The sequence below is a fragment of the Salmo salar genome, chromosome 19 (assembly GCF_965601325.2).
Source record: "Salmo salar chromosome 19, fSalSal1, whole genome shotgun sequence".
In the NCBI taxonomy this organism is placed as follows: domain Eukaryota; kingdom Metazoa; phylum Chordata; class Actinopteri; order Salmoniformes; family Salmonidae; genus Salmo; species Salmo salar.
Genome location: NC_138309.1, coordinates 44,295,308 through 44,316,391, shown reverse-complemented (window position 1 = coordinate 44,316,391; position 21,084 = coordinate 44,295,308). Strand labels below are relative to the sequence as shown.

Genomic DNA, 21,084 nt, shown 5'->3' with positions numbered 1-21,084 from the left:
AGGACATCTACTTTGTGCATAAACACAAGTCATTTTTCCAACAATTGTTTACAGACAGATTATTTCACTTATAATTGACTGTATCACAATTCCAGTGGGTCAGAAGTTTACATACACTAAGTTGACTGTGCCTTTAAACAGCTTGGAAAATTCCAGAAAATGATGCCATGGCTTTAGAAGCTTCTGATAGGCTAATTGATGTCATTTGAGTCAATTGGTGGTGTACCTGTGGATGTATTTCAAGGCCTACCTTCAAACTCAGCGCCTCTTTGCTTGACATCATGGGAAAATCAAAAGAAATCAGCCAAGACCTCAGAAAAAAAAATTGTCGACCTCCACAAATGTGGTTCATCCTTGGGAGCAATTTCCAAACACCTGAAGGTACCACGTTCATCTGTACAAACAATAGTACCAAGTATAAACACCATGGGACCACGCAGCCGTCATACCGCTCAGGATTGAGACGCGTTCTGTCTCCTAGAGATGAACGTACTTTGGTGCGAAAAGTGCAAATCAATCCCAGAACAACAGCAAAGGACCTTGTGAAGATGCTGGAGGAAACGGGTACAAAAGTATCTATATCCACAGTAAAACAAGTCCTATATCGACATAACCTGAAAGGCCGCTCAGCAAGGAAGAAGTCACTGCTCCAAAACTGCCAAATAAAAGCCAGACTGCGTTTTGCAACTGCACATGGGGACAGAGATTGTACTTTTTGGAGAAATGTCCTCTGGACTGATGAAACAAAAATAGAACTGTTTGGCCATAATAACCATCATTATGTTTGGAGGATAAAGGGGGAGGCTTGCAAGCCGAAGAACACCATCCCAACCATAAGGCATGGGGGTGGCAGCATCATGTTGTGGGGGAGCTTTGCTGCAGGAGGGACTGGTGCACTTCACAAAATAGATGGCATCATGAGGTTGGAAAATTATGTGGATATATTGAAGCAACATCTCAAGACATCAGTCAGGAAGTTAAAGCTTGGTCGCAAATGGGTCTTCCAAATGGATAATGAACCCAAGTATACTTCCAAAGTTGTGACAAAATGGCTTAAGGACAACAAAGTCAAGGTATTGGAGTGGCCATCACAAAGCCCTGACCTCAATCCTATAGAAGATTTGTGGGCAGAACTGAAAAAGCGTGTGCGAGCAAGGAGGCCTACAAACCTGACACAGTTACACCAGCTCTGTCAGGAGGAATGGGCCAAAATTCACCCAACTTATTATGGGAAGCTTGTGGAAGGCTACCCAAAACGTTTGACCCAAGTTAAACAATTTAAAGGCAATGCTATCAAATACTAACTGAGTGTATGTAAACTTCTGACCCACTGGGAATGTGATGAAAGAAATAAAAGCTGAAATATATTTTTCTCTGCTATTATTCTGACATTTCACATTCTTAAAATAAAGTGGTGATCCTAACTGACCTAAGACAGGGAATTTTTACTACGATTAAATGTCAGGAATTGTGAAAAACTGAGTTTAAATGTATTTGGCTAAGGTGTATGTAAACTTCTGACTTCAACTGTATATATACACACACACACACACACACACACACACACACACACACACACACACACACACACACACACACACACACACACACACACACACACACACACAGAGATACACACACACACAAACATATACACACACGCACAAACAGATATATACACACACACGCACACACTGAGAGATACACACACAAACAGATACACACACACAAACAGATATATACACACACACACACAAACAGATATATACACACACACGCACACACTCAGAGAGATACACACACACACACACACAAACAGATACACACTCGCACACACTCAGAGAGATACACACACACACAAACAGATATATACACACACACACACATACATACACACACACACAGAGATATATTTACACAAACACAGATAAACACACACACACACACACAAACAGATACACACACAGAGAGATAGACACAATCTACTTCCCTTTACATTTCTATTGTAGTCATTTAACAGCTGCTTTTATCCAGAGTGGCATACAGCATTCAGATAGCTAGGTCAGACAACCACGTATAACAGTCACATTTAGTCCATTCATCTTCAGATAGCTAGGGACAATCAAGCAACAGCAAAGTCAGAGCTAGTAGTAAAAAGCCTTTTGGTATTCTGATTGTTTCCACAGGGAGAACCTTGGCCAGTGGGAGAAGATAGTAAATGGAGAGGAGGAGGACAGTGGAGTGAGAGGAGTGTGGGCTCCACCAGAGCCTGTTGATCCCAGGGTAGAGCCTGTTGATCCCAGGGTAGAGCCCAGCACTGAGGAACCATCTAACCCCGACTCAGGCCCTGTGAAGGTGGACAACTGACTGACGGTGAAGCCACTGCTCGCCCTCACTACTTTACAAGTCAATATGCCCTCAACACATCCCCTGCCATTAACAGGGACTACTTCCTGTCTGAACTGTTAGAGCCTCACTTCATGCTGAAACAGGAAGGAGGGGGACACATGCGTAGGGACTAGGGAAGGTGATTGGTGGATTTACAAACAAGGGGATTCTTTTCAGGACCACACAGTTACCTCATTGGGTGAGGGAGGTGAGGAGGTAACCCTGACAGTCTTCATTGCTCCGTAGACACACGGATGGACGGCTGGAGGACAGCGGGGTCTCGATCAATTAGGGCACGAAACGGAAACTAACGAGCCGAAACAGGGAGGAACTACCTGGACTTGTCCTTGAGGTGGGGACTCACCTGATCAACTCCACTGCTTGGGAACCAATTCATACCTGTCCAAACGGATCAGTATGTCTGTGGTGTTGTTTGGTTTGTTTTATGTTCCGGTCTTGTAATTTGCAGAGGCCTTAGTCTTTACACTCTAATCCTTTATAAAGGTCAGGAGGGTTGTGAAATCTTGACTGTTTTTTTTGTAGTTTCAGACTTTATGAATGTGTCTGAAATGCAGTGGCGGTTCTAGACCATTTAACTGGGGGGGCCAAGCTGGGGCCAGTTTTACTGTTAGAGGGGCCAGTTACATTAGACGTTATTGTTGTCATATCGTTTTCTTCACTGCATTGCAGGCATTAGCAGGCAACAGACCATGTTCATAATCATCATCGTTGCCACTGTCTAATAACGGATGTAAAAAAAGAACGATAGCAAAAATTAGTTATGTAAAAATTATTTCATACTCCACATTTAGGGGGGCACAAGGGGGTCCAAAATTGTTGTCACAGGGGAACTGCCCCCCCCCCCCCAGAACCGCTAGTGCTGAAATGGCACCCTAATCCACTACATAGTGCACAACTTTTGACCGGAGCAATATGGGCCCTGTTCAAAAGTAGTGCACTGTATTGGTACTGTTTGTTTGCCTGCAGTAGTAGGCTGACTGACTTATCGCAAGCAAAACTACATGGGAGGAGGTGGTTGTCTCTCTAAGAGAGACAGAAAGAATGTTTAGCATGTCGCAACAAATATTTCTAGAATGTTTTCTGTCACTTTGAGCAACAACAAAAAAAGTGTTTTTGCAGTACTTGAATGAAGACATCGAAAAAACATACATCCTAGTCTATTCTACTCAGAGACAGCGTCTTGGGTAAAGCACAGACAGACAAAGTTAGTGTGACCAACAGGGCTGAGTTAGATCATGTCAACATTTAGCTAGTCGTGTCACACGAGGGTCAGAATGTTCTATGCAGAAATAGCACCCAACACTCAGGCAGACCTGAGTTCAAATATTTTTTGAAATAATTTCAAATACTTCATCTGGGCTTGATTGAGTTTGCCTGGCACAATAAAACAAATCGAAGAGTTGCAACTGTAAATCCTGCCCATCTGGCAATATATGCAGGCTTAAGCAATTGCTAAAAGTATTTGAAAGATTTCCAATAGTATTTAAACCTACCAGGTCTGCATCTCGCCACCCCACTACTTGCCCCTGGTGTTGCCTTGGCTTAGAGAAACAGTCTTCTGACTACAAGCCAGCCTTTTGACTGCCTGGTTAACAGAACCCAGAACTTTGAGCAAACAGTCTTTTAGGTTCTAGAACCCAGAACCTTGGGCAATCAGTCTTTTAGGTTCTAGAACCCAGAATCTTGGGCAATCAGTCTTTTAGGTTCTAGAACCCAGAAACTTGGGCAATCAGTCTGTTTTTGAGCTCTAGTTGTAGACTGGTCCCAGATCTGTTTGTGCTGTCTTACCAAGTAGAACAGCTCCTAAGTCAAGTCCAATGGTACATCTATTCTCTGTACTGCTTTCATAGCACACCAAGGCGCAGGACAGACACGCACATTGCTACAACGTTGATTTAAAATGAATAGATATTGATTGATAGCCAGAACATTATGTCAAGACAGCAGGCATAAGGAATACTCTCTATAGGGTTGCACGTTTTCCTTAACTTTCCCCAAATTCCCCGGTTTTCCAGAAATCCTGGTTGAAAGACTCTTGGAATAACGAGGGAATAAGAAGGAAATCCAGGAATCCTTCAACCAGGATTTCTGGAAAACCGGGGAATTTGGGGAAAGTTAACATGATTCATACATTTGAAAACAATGATTTTGTGAATAATACTATATACCTCAATTAATCTAATATTGACAGTAAATTGTCTTTGATATTTTCCTTACCATTTCCAGTTGTACTCATAAAACGTTTGAGATATATGTATGATAATCGGCCCGTAGCATTGTCACTTGCTTGTTCTATCCAAACGGTCTCCTTGCTCCCTGTGCGCCTCCGCCACATGTGCTGGAGCCCCTGATGTGCTGGAGCCCCTGATGTGCTGGAGCATGTCCATGTCACATAAACAACAAAAGCTGGTGAGTGCATTTCTGAGATGTAGGGCCTGCTCTCTCAGTGATTACATTTTGTGCTGATAATCGGCCCGTAGCATCCAAACGGTGCCGTCCCTTCCTCTCCACTGTCTCACCGTTTCATTTGGTGGTGGCACAGGCACCTGCTCAGTGCGCACCGTTCTGGCTTTTTTGCAGTTAGCCCTCGGGGGTGTAGGTTCAGGATGAGGCTTAGTCCTCGGGGGTGTAGGTTCAGGATGAGGCTTAGTCCTCTGAGGTGTAGGTTCAGGATGAGGCTTAGTCCTCGGGGGTGTAGGTTCAGGATGAGGCTTAGTCCTCGGGGGTGTAGGTTCAGGATGAGGCTTAGTCCTTGGAGGTGTAGGTTCAGGATGAGGCTTAGTCCTCGGGGGTGTAGGTTCAGTAAGAGGCTTAGTCCTCGGGGGTGTAGGTTCAGGATGAGGCTTAGTCCTCGGGGGTGTAGGTTCAGGATGAGGCTTAGTCCTTGGAGGTGTAGGTTCAGGATGAGGCTTAGTCCTCGGAGGTGTAGGTTTAGGATGAGACTTAGTCCTCGGGGGTGTAGGTTCAGGATGAGGCTTAGTCCTCAGAGGTGTAGGTTCAGGATGAGGCTTAGTCCTCGGAGGTGTGGGTTCAGGCTGAGGCTCAGAATCAGAAGAATAATCATCAGAGATGTCATGATTCATTTCTTCCATCTGAGTCGTTTTCATTCAGATCTTGTAGCAGAGCTAACGCATCGTGTACATCCATTGGTCTTGGTCACACTCTCACTGTGTACTCCATGTAGGCCAGACTAGACTGATAAGACTGCTTGGATTTGGTGGACTGATAGAAGGTACATACATATAAAGCAGTACAATAGAATGGCCCTGTTCTTCATTCACCATTGGTTATGAGATAATTATGCATGGTTCGGTTCACTTCCCCTCGCGCACCAACTCACCCATTTTCCCCTATCATACTTTACTTCATTTATTTCATCTGTTGTTATACAGTTGAAGTCAGAAGTTTACGTACACCTTAGCCAAATACATTTAAACTCAGTTTTTCACAATTCCAGACATTTAATCCTAGTAAAAATTCCCTGTCTTAGGTCAGTTAGGATCACCACTTTATTTTAAGAATGTGAAATGTCAGAATAATAGTAGAGAGAATGATTTATTTGAGCTTTTATTTCTTTCATCACGTTCCCAGTGGGTCAGAAGTTTACATACACTCAATTAGTATTTGGTAGCATTGCCTTTAAATTGTTTAACTTGGGTTAAACGTGTCGGGTAGCCTTTCACAAGCTTCCCATAATAAGTTGGGGGAATTTTGGCCCATTCCTCCTGACAGAGCTGGTGTAACTGGGTCAGGTTTGTAGGCCTCCTTGCTCGCACACGCTTTTTCAGTTCTGCCCACAAATTTTGTATATGGTTGAGGTCAGGGCTTTGTGATGGCCACTCCAATACCTTGACTTTGTTGTCCTTATGCCATTTTGCCACAACTTTGGAAGTATGCTTGGGGTCATTGTCCATTTGGAAGACCCATTTGCGACCAAGCTTTAACTTCCTGACTGATGTCTTGAGATGTTGCTTCAATATATCCACATCATTTTCCAACCTCATGATGCCATCTATTTTGTGAAGTACTCCAGTCCCTCCTGCAGCAAAGCACCCCCACAACATGATGCTGCCACCCTCGTGCTTAACGGTTGGGATGGTGTTCTTCGGCTTGCAAGCAGTGGCTTCTTCCTTGCTGAGCGGCCTTTCAGGTTATGTCGATATAGGAATCGTTTTACTGTGAATATTGATACTTTTGTACCGGTTTCCTCCAGCATCTTCACAAGGTCCTTTGCTGTTCTTCTGGGATTGATTTGCACTTTTCGCACCAAAGTACGTTCACATCTAGGAGACAGAACGCGTCTCAATCCTGAGCAGTATGACGGCTGCGTGGTCCCATGGTGTTTATACTTGCGTATTATTGTTTGTACAGATGAACGTGGCACCTTCAGGCGTTTGGAAATTGCTCCCAAGGATGAACCAGACTTGTGGAGGTCGACAATTTTTTTTTCTGAGGTCTTGATTTCTTTTGATTTTCCCATTATGTCAAGCAAAGAGGCACGGAGTTTGAAGATAGGCCTTGAAATACATCCACAGGTACACCTCCAATTGACTGAAATTATGTCAATTAGCCTATCAGAAGCTTCTAAAGCCATGACATCATTTTCTGGAATTTTCCAAGCTGTTTAAAAGTACAGTCAACTTAGTGTATGTAAACTTCTGACCCACTGGAATTGTGATACAGTCAATTATAAGTGAAATAATCTGTCTGTAAACAATTGTTGGAAAAATTACTTGTGTCATGCACAAAGTAGATGTCCTAACTGACTTCCCAAGCTATAGTTTGTTAACAAGAAATTTGTGGAGTGGTTGAAAAACTAGTTTTAATGACTCCAACCTAAGTGTAGGTAAACTTCCGACTTCAACTGTATGTGTGAAGTTAGATTTGGTACTGTTTAGGTTAAGTTTTGAGGCAATTATCGGTGTGATTATCAACTGGGCACGGCACCTTCCACTGAAGTAGCAGAGCAGGCCCTACTGTAGGGAGAATGAAGGGAGCAGGCCCTACTGTAGGGAGAAGGAGGGGAGCAGGCCCTACTGTAGGGAGAAGGAGGGGAGTAGGCCCTATTGTAGGGAGGAGGGAGCAGGCCCTACTGTAGGGAGAAGGAGGGGAGCAGGCACTACTGTAGGGAGAAGGAGGGGAGCAGGCCCTACTGTAGGGAGAAGGAGGGGAGCAGGCCCTACTGTAGGGAGAAGGAGGGGAGCAGGCCTTACTGGAGTGGAGCAGGCCCTATTGTAGGGAGGAGGGAGCAGGCCCTACTGTAGGGAGAAGGAGGGGAGCAGGTCCTACTGTAGGGAGAAGGAGGGGAGCAGGCCTTACTGGAGTGGAGCAGGCCCTATTGTAGGGAGGAGGGAGCAGGCCCTACTGTAGGGAGAAGGAGGGAAGCAGGTCCTACTGTAGGGAGAAGGAGGGGAGCAGGCCCTACTGTAGGGAGAAGGAGGGGAGCAGGCCCTACTGTAGGGAGGAGGGGAGCAGGCCCTACTGTAGGGAGAAGGAGGGGAGCAGGCCCTACTGTAGGGAGGAGGGAGCAGGCCCTACTGTAGGGAGAAGGAGGGGAGCAGGCCCTACTGTAGGGAGAAGGAGGGGAGCAGTCCTACTGTAGGGAGAAGGAGCGGAGCAGTCCATACTGTAGGGAGGAGGGAGCAGGCACTACTGTTGGGAGAAGGATGGGAGCAGGCCCTACTGTAGAGAGAAGGAGGGGAGCAGGCTCTACTGTAGGGAGAAGGAGTGGAGCAGGCCCTACTGTAGGGAGGAGGGAGCAGGCACTACTGTTGGGAGAAGGATGGGAGCAGGCCCTACTGTAGGGAGAAGGAGGGGAGCAGGCCCTACTGTAGGGAGAAGGAGGGGAGCAGGCCCTACTGTTGGGAGAAGGAGCGGAGCAGGCCCTACTGTAGGGAGAAGGAGGGGAGCAGGCCCTACTGTAGGGAGAAGGAGGGGAGCAGGCCCTACTGTTGCGAGAAGGAGGGGAGCAGGCCCTACTGTTGGGAGAAGGAGGGGAGCAGGCACTACTGTCGGGAGAAGGAGGGGAACAGGCCCTACTGTAGGGAGAAGGAGGGGAGCAGGCCCTACTGTAGGGAGAAGGAGGGGAGCAGGCCCTACTGTAGGGAGGAGGGAGCAGGAACTACTGTAGGGAGAAGGAAGGGAGCAGGCCCTACTGTAGGGAGAAGGAGCGGAGCAGGCCCTACTGTAAGGAGGAGGGAGCAGGCACTACTGTTGGGAGAAGGACGGGAGCAGGCCCCACTGTCGGGAGAAGGAGGGGAGCAGGCCCTACTGTTGGGATATGGAGCGGAGCAGGCCTTAATGTAGGGAGAAGGAGGGGAGCAGGCCTTACTGTTGGGAGAAGGAGGGGAGCAGGCCCTACTGTAGGGAGAAGGAGGGGAGCAGGGCCTACTATAGGGAGAAGGAGGGGAGCAGGCCCTACTGTAGGGAGAAGGAGGGGAGAAGGCCCTACTGTTGGGAGAAGGAGCGGAGCAGGCACTACTGTTGGGAGAAGGAGGAGGGCAGGCCCTATTGTAGGGAGAAGGAGGGAGCAGGCCCTACTGTAGGGAGAAGGAGGGGAGCATGCCCTACTGTAGGGGGAAGGATAGAGCAGGCCCTACTGTAGGGAGAAGGAGGGGAGCAGTCCCTACTGTCGGGAGAAGGAGGGGAGCAGGCCCTACTGTTGGGATATGGAGCGGAGCAGGCCTTAATGTAGGGAGAAGGAGGGGAGCAGGCCTTACTGTTGGGAGAAGGAGGGGAGCAGGCCCTACTGTAGGGAGAAGGAGGGGAGCAGGGCCTACTATAGGGAGAAGGAGGGGAGCAGGCCCTACTGTAGGGAGAAGGAGGGGAGAAGGCCCTACTGTAGGGAGAAGGAGGGGAGCAGGCCCTACTGAAGGGAGAAGGAGCGGAGCAGGCCCTACTGTAGGGAGAAGGAGTGGAGCAGGCCCTACTGTAGGGAGAAGGAGTGGAGCAGGCCCTACTGTAGGGAGAAGGAGGGGAGCAGGCCCTACTGTAGGGAGAAGGAGTGGAGCAGGCCCTACTGTAGGGAGAAGGAGTGGAGCAGGCCCTACTGTAGGGAGAAGGAGGGGAGCAGGCCCTACTGTAGGGAGAAGGAGTGGAGCAGGCCCTACTGTAGGGAGAAGGAGTGGAGCAGGCCCTACTGTAGGGAGACGGAGGGGAGCAGGCCCTACTGTCGGGAGAAGGAGCGGAGCAGGCCCTACTGTAGGGAGAAGGAGGGGAGCAGGCCCTACTGTCGGGAGAAGGAGTGGAGCAGGCCCTACTGTAGGGAGAAGGAGGGGAGCAGGCCCTACTGTAGGGAGAAGGAGGGGAGCAGGCCCTACTGTAGGGAGAAGGAGGGGAGCAGGCCCAACTGTTGCGAGAAGGAGGGGAGCAGGCCCTACTGTAGGGAGAAGGAGGGGCAATGGGAGAAACCATTCCTTAAAGTATATGCCTTCCTACACTTAGAAAAAAGGGTTCCCAAAGGGTTATTTGGCTGTCCCCATAGAAAAATCATTTTTGGTTCCAGGTATACCAATGGGAAGTAGAGGTGCTGAAAATTCTGAATTTAATCAAATATATTATTACTTAATCACTGTTTTTTTGTTACAAAAGTAGTGCACTGGACCTTTACTAGTCCTGTATTAGCAGACCGACATAGCCGTCTGTAGTGCGGGCCTAAAATATATATTCTGCGCCGACCAAAAATGTTCAGCACCCCCAAACATCTTCCCACAGCTATGGTTCCAGGTCAAGTCAAAACAAGTCAAATTTAATTGGTTGCATACACATATTTAGCAGATGTTATCACGGGTGTTGCGAAATGCATATGTTCCTAGCTCCAACAGTGCAGTAATACCTGACAATACATAACAATACACACAAAGTTAAATAACGACATATAGAAATATTACCACAAGCAATATCAGAACCCGGAATATAAACATATATTTTCAGCACCCCCACTGAACCTAAACTGACCCTAAGTGCCTTCAGAATGTATTAATCAATCAATCAATCAAATGTATTTATAAAGCCCTTTTTACATCACCAGACCACCATGTCACAAAGTGCTATACAGAAACCCAGCCTAAAACCCCAAACAGAAAGCAATGCAGATGTAGAAGTGGCTAGGAAAAGCTCCCTAGAAAGGCAGAAACGTAGGAAGAAACCTAGAGAGGAACCAGGCTCTTAGGGGTGTGCCGGGTGGAGATTATAACAGTACATGGCCATTTAAAGCCAGATGTTCTTCAAGATGTTCAAACGTTCATAGATGACCAGCAGGGTCAGATAATAATAACAGTGGTTGTAGAGGGTGCAACAGGTCAGCACCTCAGGAGTAAATGTCAGTTGGCTTTTCATAGCCGAGCATTCAGAGGTTGAGACAGCAGTTGCGGTAGAGAGAGAGAGAGAGAGAGAGAGACGAAAACAGCAGGTCTGGGACAAGGTAGCACATCCGGCGAACAGGTCAGGATCTCTAGTCGCAGGCAGAACAGTTGAAACTGGAGCAGCAGCACAACCAGGTGAAGTGGGGACAGCCAGGAGTCATCAGGCCAGGTAGTCCTGAGGCAGGATCCTAGGGCTCAGATCCTCCGGGAGGGGAAGGAGAAAGGGAGACAGAGAATTAGAGGGAGCATACTTAAATTCACACAGGACACAAGATAAGACAGGAGAAATACACCAGATATAACAGACTGACCCTGGCCCCCCGGCACATAGACAATTGCAGCATAGATACTGGAGACTGAGACGGGTGGGTCGGTGGACACTGTGGCCCCGGACCCCGGACGATACACCCGGACAGGGCCAACCAGGCAGGTTATAACCCCGCCCACTTTGCCAAAGCACAGCCTCCAGACCACTAGAGGGATATCAACAGACCACCAAATTACTACCCTGAGACAAGGCTGAGTATAGCCTCCACACGACTAGAGGGATATCAACAGACCACCAACCTACCACCCTGAGACAAGGCTGAGTATAGCCCACGGAGATCTCATCCACCGTAGGAGCACAAGGGGGCACAAAACCGGACAGGAAGATCACGTCTGTGACTCAACCCACTCAAGTGACGCACCCCTCCTAGGGACGGCATGGAAGAGCACCAGTAAGCCAGTGAGTGACTCGGCCCCCATAACGGGGTCAGAGGCAGAGAATCCCAGTGGAGAGAGGGGAACCCCGGCCAGGCAGAGACAGCAAGGGCAGTCCGTCGCTCCAGTGCCTTGCCGTGAAGAGATGAGTCTTCAATAAAGACTTAAAGGTTGAGACAGAGTCTGCGTCTCTCACATGGATAGGCAGATCATTCCATAAAAATTGAGCTCTAGGAAAAAGCCCTGGCTCCAGCTGTTTGCTTAGAAATTCTAGGGACAGTAAGGAGGCCTGCGTCTTGTAACCGTAGAGTACGTGTAGGTATGTACGGCAGGACCAAATTGGAGAGATAGTTAGGAGCAAGCCCATGTAATGCTTTGTAGGTTAGCAGTAAAGCTTTTAAATCAGCCCTAGCCTTAACAGGAAGCCAATGTAGAGAGGTTAGCACTGGAGTAATATGTTCAAATGTGTTGGTTCTAGTCAAGATTCTAGCAGCCGTGTTTAGCACTAACTGAAGTTTATTTAGTAATTCATCCACACCCCTCTACTCCTTTTTGGTTCCAGGAAGAACCCTTTTGGGTTCCATGTAGAATCATCTGTGCAAAGGGTTCTACAGGGAACCCAAATGGGTTCTATCTGGAACCAAAAAATGTTTTGTTTTCAAAGGGTTCTCCTATGGGGATATCCAAATAATTATTTTAGGTTCTAGATAGCACCTTTTTTTGTAAGAGTGTATTACTGGTTATACTCCAGCTGTGTTTCTGATATGATTTAACACCAGCAGTGTGTTATATAGACTGATTTAGGACAAGTCAAGGATAGAGGGGGGCATGACTTTAAAAAAGTAATAAAAAGGGTAAAGTAATGAGCAGTCCAAATGACTGCCTCGGCGGTTGTATTGCTAAAACATATAATTGGTACTTCATCACAAATGGTAATTTACCATTTAATTTGAATATTGAGGTGATGATTTGAGGCCAGGATGTATGTACTACTGCTACAGTTCATTCCCACACCATCACCCCCACACCACCATCCCCACACCACCATCCCCACACCATCCCCACACCATCACCCCCACACCATCACCCCCACACCACCATCCCCACACCATCACCCCCACACCATCCCCCCACCATCACCCCACACCACCATCCCCACACCATCACCTCCAGACCACCACCCCACACCATCACCCCACACTACCACCCCACACCATCACCCCCACACCACCACCCCACACCACCCCCCCAGACCACCACCCCACACCATCACCCCCACACCACCACCCCACACCATCCCCCCAGACCACCACCCCACACCACCACCCCACACCATCCCCCCCAGACCACCACCCCACACCATCCCTCCAGACCACCACCCCACACCATCACCCCCACACTACCACCCACACACCATCACCCCACACTACCACCCCACACCATCCCCACACCATCCCCTCCACACCACCACACACCATCACCCCCACACTACCACCCACACACCATCACCCCACACTACCACCCCACACCACCACCCCCACACCACCACCCCCACACCATCACCACCACCCCCACACTACCACCCCACCCCACCCCTTCCAGACCACCACCCCAGACCACCACCCCACACCACCACCCCCACACTACCACACCACACCATCCCCACACTATCCCCTCCAGACAACCACCCCCTCCAGACCACCACCCCACACCACCACCCCACACCATCAACCCCACACCACCACCCCACACCATCACCCCCACACTACCACCCCACCCCTTCCAGACCACCACCCCACACCACCACCCCCACACCACCACCCCACACCATCCCCCCCAGACCACCACCCCACACCATCCCTCCAGACCACCACCCCACACCATCACCCCCACACTACCACCCACACACCATCACCCCACATTACCACCCCACAACATCACCCCCACACCACCACCCCCACACTACCACCCCCACACCATCCCCTCCACACCACCACACACCATCACCCCCACACTACCACCCACACACCATCACCCCACACTACCACCCCACACCATCACCCCCACACTACCACCCCACACCATCACCACCACCCGCACACTACCACCCCACCCCACCCCTTCCAGACCACCACCCCACACCACCACCCCCACACTAACACACCACACCATCCCCACACTATCCCCTCCAGACCACCACCCCACACCATTACCCCCACACCACCACCCCACACCATCCCCCAGACCACCACCCCACACCACCCCCCCAGACCACCACCCCACATCATCACCACCACCCCACACCATCAACCCCACACCACCAACCCACACCATCACCCCCACACTACCACCCCACCCCACCCCTTCCAGACCACCACCCCACACCACCACCCCCACACTACCACCCCACACCATCCCCACACTATCCCCTCCAGACCAACATCCCACACCATCACCCCCACACCACCACCCCACACCATCACCCCCACACCACCACCCCACACCATCACCCCACACCACCACCCCACACCATCACCCCCACACCATCCCCCCACACCATCACCCCACACTACCACACCATCACCCCTACACCCCCACACTACCACCCCACACCATCCCCTCCAGACCACCACCCCACACTACCACCCCCACACACCATCACCCCCACACCATCACCTCCACACTACCACCCCACACCATCACCTCCACACTACCACCCCACACCATCACCTCCACCCCCACACTACCACCCTACACCATCACCCCCACACCATCACCTCCACCCCCACACTACCACCCCACACCATCCCCTCCAGACCACCACCCCAAACCATCACCCCCACACCACCACCCCACACTACCACCCCACACAATCACCCACACACTACCACCCCACACCATCACCCCCACACTCACCACCACACTACCACCCACACACCATCATCCCCTCACTACCACCCACACACCATCACCCCCACACTACCACCCACACACACCATCACCCCCACACTACCATCCACACACCAGACGGAAGCCACTCCTCAGTAAAATACATATGACAGCCCACTTGGAGTTTGCCAAAAGGCACCGAAAGACTTTCAGACCATGAGAAACAAGATTCTCGGGTCTGATGAAACCAGGATTGAACTCTTTGGCCTGAATGGCAAGTGTGACGTCTGGAGGAAACCTGGCACCATCCCTACGGTGAAGCATGGTGGTGGCAGCATCATGCTGTGGGGATGTTTTTCAGTGGCAGTAACTGGCACACTAGTCAGGATCGAGGGAAAGATGAACAGAGCAAAGTACAGAGAGATCCTTGATGAAAACCTGCTCCAGAGCGCTCAGAACCTCAAACTGGGGTGAAGGTTTACCTTCCAACAGGACAACGACCCTAAGCACACAGCCTAGACAACGCAGGTGTTGCTTCGGGACAAGTCTCTGAATGTCCTTGAGTGGCCAAGCCAGAGCCCGGACTTGAACCCGATTGAACATCTCTGGAGAGACCTGAAAATAGCTGAATAGATGAATAGGAGAAACTCAACAAATACAGGTGTGCCAAGCTTGTAGCATCATACCCAAGAAGACTCAATGCAGTATTCTCTGCCAAAGGTGCTTCAAAAAAGTGCTGAGTAAAGGGTCTGAATACTTACGTAAATATGATATTTCCATTTTTTGTTTTTATACATTTGCAAAATGTTCAAATAACCGGTTTTTGCTTTGCCTTTATGCGGTATAGTGTGTACAGTCGAGGCTAAAAGTTTTGAGAATGACACAAATATTAATTTCCACAAAGTTTGCTGCTTCAGTGTCTAGATATTTTGTCAGATGTTACTATAGAATACTGAAGTATAATTACTGTCACGGTTGTCGTAGGATGAAGCGGACCAAAGTGCAGCGTGATTATCGTTCCACTTATTTTATTGAACTGTGAAACTATGTAATACATACAAAATAAACTGAATGAACAAAAACAACAAACCGTGACGAAGAGTTAACATACACTTACTCAAAATCAATCTCCCACAAACCCAGGTGGGAAAAACACCTACTTAAGTATGATCTCCAATTAGAGACAACAATGACTAGCTGCCTCTAATTGGAGATCATCCCAAACAAAACCCAACATAGAAATACAAAACTAGAACATAACAACATAGAAAATCTAAACTAGAAAATAAAACCTGTCAAGCCCTGACCTACTCTACCATAGAAAATAACAGCTTTCTATGGTCAGGACGTGACAATTATAAGCATTTCATAAGTGTCAAAGGCTTTTATTGACAATTACATGAAGTTGATGCAAAGAGTCAATATTTGCAGTGTTGACCAGAATATCAGTCTGTCCCTGATGTTTTTCCTGGAGAGAAGTGGCTTCTTTGCTGCCCTTCTTGACACCAGGCCATCCTCCAAAAGTCTTCGCCTCACTGTGCGTGCAGATGCACTCACACTTGCCTGCTGCCATTCCTGAGCAAGCTCTGTACTGGTGGTTCCCCGATCCCGCAGCTGAATCAACTTTAGGAGACGGTCCTGACGCTTGCTGGACTTTCTTGGGTGTCCTGAAGCCTTCTTCACAGCAATTGAACCGCTCTCCTTGATGTTCTTGATGATCCGATAAATGGTTGATTAGATGCAATCTTACTGGCAGCAATATCCTTGCCTGTGAAGCCCTTTTACGCAAAGCAATGATGACGGCACGTGTTTTCTTCCAGGTAACCATGGTTGACAGAGGAAGAACAATGATTCCAAGCACCACCCTCCTTTTGAAGCTTCCAGTCTGTTATTCGAACTCAATCAGCATGACAGAGTGATTTCCAGCTTGTCCTCATCAACACTCACACCTGTGTTAACGAGAGAATCACTGACATGATGCCAGCTGGTCCTTTTGTGGCAGGGCTGAAATGCCGTGGAAATGTTTTTTGGTGATTCAGTTCATTTGCATGGCGAAGAGGGACTCATCACTTTTCATAACATTCTGGAGTATATGCAAATTAACATCATACAAACTGAGGCAGCAGACTTTGTGAAAATTAATATTTGTGTCATTCTCAAAACTTTTGGCCACGACTGTAGATTGCTTCTTTTTTTAAAATCCGTTTTAGAATAAGCTGTAATGTAACAAAATGTGGAAAAAGTCAAGGGGTCTGAATATTTCCCGAATGCACTGTATGGTTGCTGGTTCCTGGTGGTTTATATAGCCTGATCCCAGATCTGTTTACCGGTATTCAGTCTTACCTGCTCCAATAGTTTTATGCTCCCAATTTTAAATTTAAAGACAATGTTCCTGCGTTCGTGGAGACTGCATTTACGGTTAACGCTGCATACTTTATGTCGGCTCCATCGGGAATGACATTTACATTTCAATCGTGCTTTAGTGCTGAATTTCCGTGATATGGATTGAATCGAGCCCTAGGTGCAGTAGTTGTAATATGCAATATAGCCTGATCCCAGATCTGTTTACAGGTATGCTGTCTTGCTTATTCCTATGGTCCTATGCACCCTTTGTCACACCGGCACAAACAGATCTGGGACCTGGCTAGGGGGTTGACACCATCAGATACCTATAACCTGCTGCGTTATAGCCTGAGTGCCAGTCTTTTTATGCTATCATGCCAGCTCCTTGTCACTCATTGTCATGTGACAATGAGCAATAGAGTTGGCAAGAGAACAAACATATCTGGGACCTGCGTTACTTTTCAGAACTGCTGTCAATTCAGGAAGCACACTGAAATTCCAATTCCATTTATCTTCAATGTTATTCAATGAGGAAAATATGGAATTGGAATTTGGGTTCTGTTTTGAATTGCCTTAAATTGAAATGGAATTGACCCCAACCCTGACAAACAGTACCGTTAAGTTTTAGCTGTATTCATTCTATTGGTGTGAATCTTCTTTGTTGACAGGTACTGGACCCCAACCCTGCTGTTTATCTGAGAGGTACTGGACCCCAACCCTGCTGTTTATCTGACAGGTACTGGACCCCAACCCTGCTGTTTATCTGACAGGTACTGGACCCCAACCCTGCTGTTTATCTCACAGGTACTGGACCCCAACCCTGCTGTTTATCTGACAGGTACTGGACCCCAACCCTGCTGTTTATCTGACAGGTACTGGACCCCAACCCTGCTGTTTATCTGACAGGTACTGGACCCCAACCCTGCTGTTTATCTGACAGGTACTGGACCCCAACCCTGCTGTTTATCTGACAGGTACTGGACCCCAACCCTGCTGTTTATCTGATTTTACATATATACAGTATTAGGTGTGTAATGATCAAATCAATCGCATTTTATTCATCACATGCTTGGTAAACAACAGGTGTGGACTCACAGTGAAATGCTTAGTGACGGGCCCTTCCCAACAACACAGAGAGAAACAAAATAGAATTAGAATAGAAAAGCAACAAAACGTAATAATACAACTAACAATAGATACACAATGAGTAACGATAACTTGGCTATATACAAGGGGTACCAGTACCAGTCAATGTGCAGGGGTACGAGGTAATAACTTGGCTATATACAAGGGGTACCAGTACCAGTCAATGTGCAGGGGTACGAGGTAATAACTTGGCTATATACAAGGGGTACCAGTCAATGTGCAGGGGTACGAGGTAATAACTTGGCTATATACAAAGGGTACCAGTACCAGTCAATGTGCAGGGGTATGAGGTAATAACTTGGCTATATACAAGGGGTACCAGTCAATGTGCAGGGGTATGAGGTAATAACTTGGCTACATACAAGGGGTACCAGTACCAGTCAATGTGCAGGGGTACGAGATAATAACTTGGCTACATACAAGGGGTACCAGTACCAGTCAATGTGCAGGGGTACGAAGTAATAACTTGGCTACATACAAGGGGTACCAGTACCAGTCAATGTGCAGGGGTATGAGGTAATAACTTGGCTATATACAAGGGGTACCAGTCAATGTGCAGGGGTATGAGGTAATAACTTGGCTATATACAAGGGGTACCAGTCAATGTGCAGGGGTACGAGGTAATAACTTGGCTACATACAAGGAGTACCAGTACCAGTCAATGTGCAGGGGTACGAGGTAATTGAGGTAGATATGTACATATAACTAGGAATAAAGTGACAGATGATAAACAGTAGCATTGTATGTGATTAGTCAAAAAAAGTTTGAGCAAAAAGGGTCAATGCAGATAGTCCGGGTAGCTATTTGGTGAACTATTTAACTAACTATTTATCTGTCTTATGGCTTGGGGGTAGAATCTGTTCAGGGTCCTGTTGGTTCCAGACTTGGTGCATCGGTGCTGCTTGCTGTGTGGTAGAAGAGAGAACAGTCTATGACTTGGGGGTAATGCAGTAGCAGAGAGAATAGTCTATGACTTGGGTGATCATGCATACATGCTAGAATTTAATTGGGACAAAGCACGCTGTATGCTTTATATGGTGCTAACTTACAATGGCAGTCATGCACTTTCTGACCTTGTCTGTGTGTACGTGTGTGTACGTGTGTGTGTGTGTTTGAGCTTTTGACTACCCCCCCCCCCCTTCACTTCCTCCCTCCACCCCCACTTGTAAGTCAGGGAGGCCTCACTGCACTGTCCCTCTTTACTTCCCAGCACCAGTCATCTATTCCTGCCTGTCTCCCAAATGACACCCTATCCTATATAAAGCGCTGACATTTTCACCATAGGGCTCTAGTCTGGTTAAAGGTAGTGAACTATATAGGGTTTAGGGTACCATTTAGGATGCATACTATTTCTGCACTATGTTTAGCTTTTTTTAATAATCATTATTATTATCAATGATTATTATATTATTAATGCTATTATTATGACTATTGTTATTTTCTTAATTGGAGTTTAAATTAACTTATATTTTTTTATACAAAGAAAAAAGATGTTGGCCTTTTTGTTTTGTACAAAGTGAACATGAAGAGAAACAGAATGATTTAGACATGTTTTATTAATTGTTATAAGAATGGTAACAATACATGTTATAACTGTTATATGAATGTCTAAGACATCTTATTATAATAACTGTTATACGAATGGTCTAGATATGATGTAACTGTTATAACAATGTTCTCAACGTGTTATAACTGTTATAAGAACGGTCTTAGGCGTGTTATAATAACTGTTATAAGAATGGTCTAATACATGTTATAGCTGTTATATGAATGGTCTAGACATGTTATAATAACTGTTATAAGAATTGTCTATACATGTTGGAACTGTTATAAGAATTGTCTAGATGTGTTATAACTGTTATAAGAATGGTCTAGATGTGTTATAACTGTTATAAGAATGGTTTATACATGTTATAATAACTATTATAATAATTGTCTAGACATGGTATAACTGAGGAATGTCTCCACTGTAAATGTAAGAGAGCAGTAATGATGAGTTTTATAAAAGAAATATCTTGAAAACACTCAATGTCCTTTCCTGTGTGAGCTTTCATGACTGTTTCACAGTGCTTCAAACCTGTAATGTCTGTTTTAGCTACTAAAAGCCTAGAATGAGGCTGAAAAACTGTCGCACGGCGCGCAACCATTCTGGAGGGACGCCGCACTCCGAATTGCTCATTGCAAACTAGGATAAATCAAATCAAATCGTATTTGTCACATGCACCGAATACAACAGGTGTAGACCTTACAGTGAAATGCTTACTTACAAGCCCTTAACCAACAATGCAGTTTTAAGAAAAATACGTGTTTAGAAAATATTTACTAAAATAAACTCAAGTAAAACATAAATAAATAAAAGATAAAAGATAAAAGAAAAGGAAAAATAACAAATAATCAAGGAGCAACAATATAATAATAGTAGCGAGGCTATGTACCGGTACAGAGTCAATGTGCAGGGGCACCGGTTAGTCGAGATTATTGAGGAAATATGTATAGTGCCAACCCCTCGTCTTACCGGAGGCAGCTGTTCTATCTTGCCGATTGACCGAAAACCCAGCCAGCTGTATGTTATCCATGTCGTCGTTCAGCCACGACTCGGTGAAACATAAGATATTACAGTTTTGAATGTCCCGTTGGTAGGATAATGTTGATCGGAGCTCATCCATTTTGTTATCCAATGATTGCACGTTGGCTAATAGGACTGATGGTAGAGGGGGTTCACTCACTCTCCGTCGGATCCAGCTATCATTTCAGATTTGCTTATCATGGTGAAGCTACTTTTAGGTCTGGGAATATTTTTATGTTGCCAGCAAGGAATACAGAAAGATATCATACGCTCCATTTTAATTCTTTGACTTCTTGATGATAAAATAGTTTATCATCTGCCAAACGCTATAGTTCTGTAAACCTAAAAGTGTGAAGGTGTTGGCTTCTTTGTTGAAATGGCACGCGTGGGTTACTTAAGCAATAAGGCCCGAGGGGGTGTGGTATATGGCCAATATACCACGGCTAAGCGCTGTTCTTACGCGACACAACTCGGAGTGCCTGGATACAGCCCTTAGCCGTGGTATATTAGCCATTTACCACAAATCCCAGAGGTCTCTTATTGTTATTATCAACTGGTTACCAACGTAATTAGAGCAGTAAAAATAAATGCTTTGTCATACCCGTGGTATATGGTCTGATATACCATGGCTGTAAGCCAATCAGCATTCAGGGCTAGAACCAGACA

General features: G+C 46.9%; 1 protein-coding gene across 4 annotated transcripts in view; it reads left to right on the top strand.

Annotated features, from left to right (window-relative positions):
* The window catches only part of pde10a (phosphodiesterase 10A), a 158,775-nt gene extending 155,865 nt beyond the window's left edge, over positions 1-2,910 (top strand). For all 4 annotated transcript variants that reach the window (XM_045702323.2, XM_045702325.2, XM_045702322.2 and 1 more), the window contains one exon: positions 2,187-2,910. In XM_045702323.2, the coding sequence (XP_045558279.2) occupies positions 2,187-2,367 (181 nt within the window). In that variant the 3' untranslated portion in view covers positions 2,368-2,910. The remainder of the gene's footprint in view (positions 1-2,186) is intronic.
* The last annotated feature ends 18,174 nt before the right edge of the window (positions 2,911-21,084 follow it).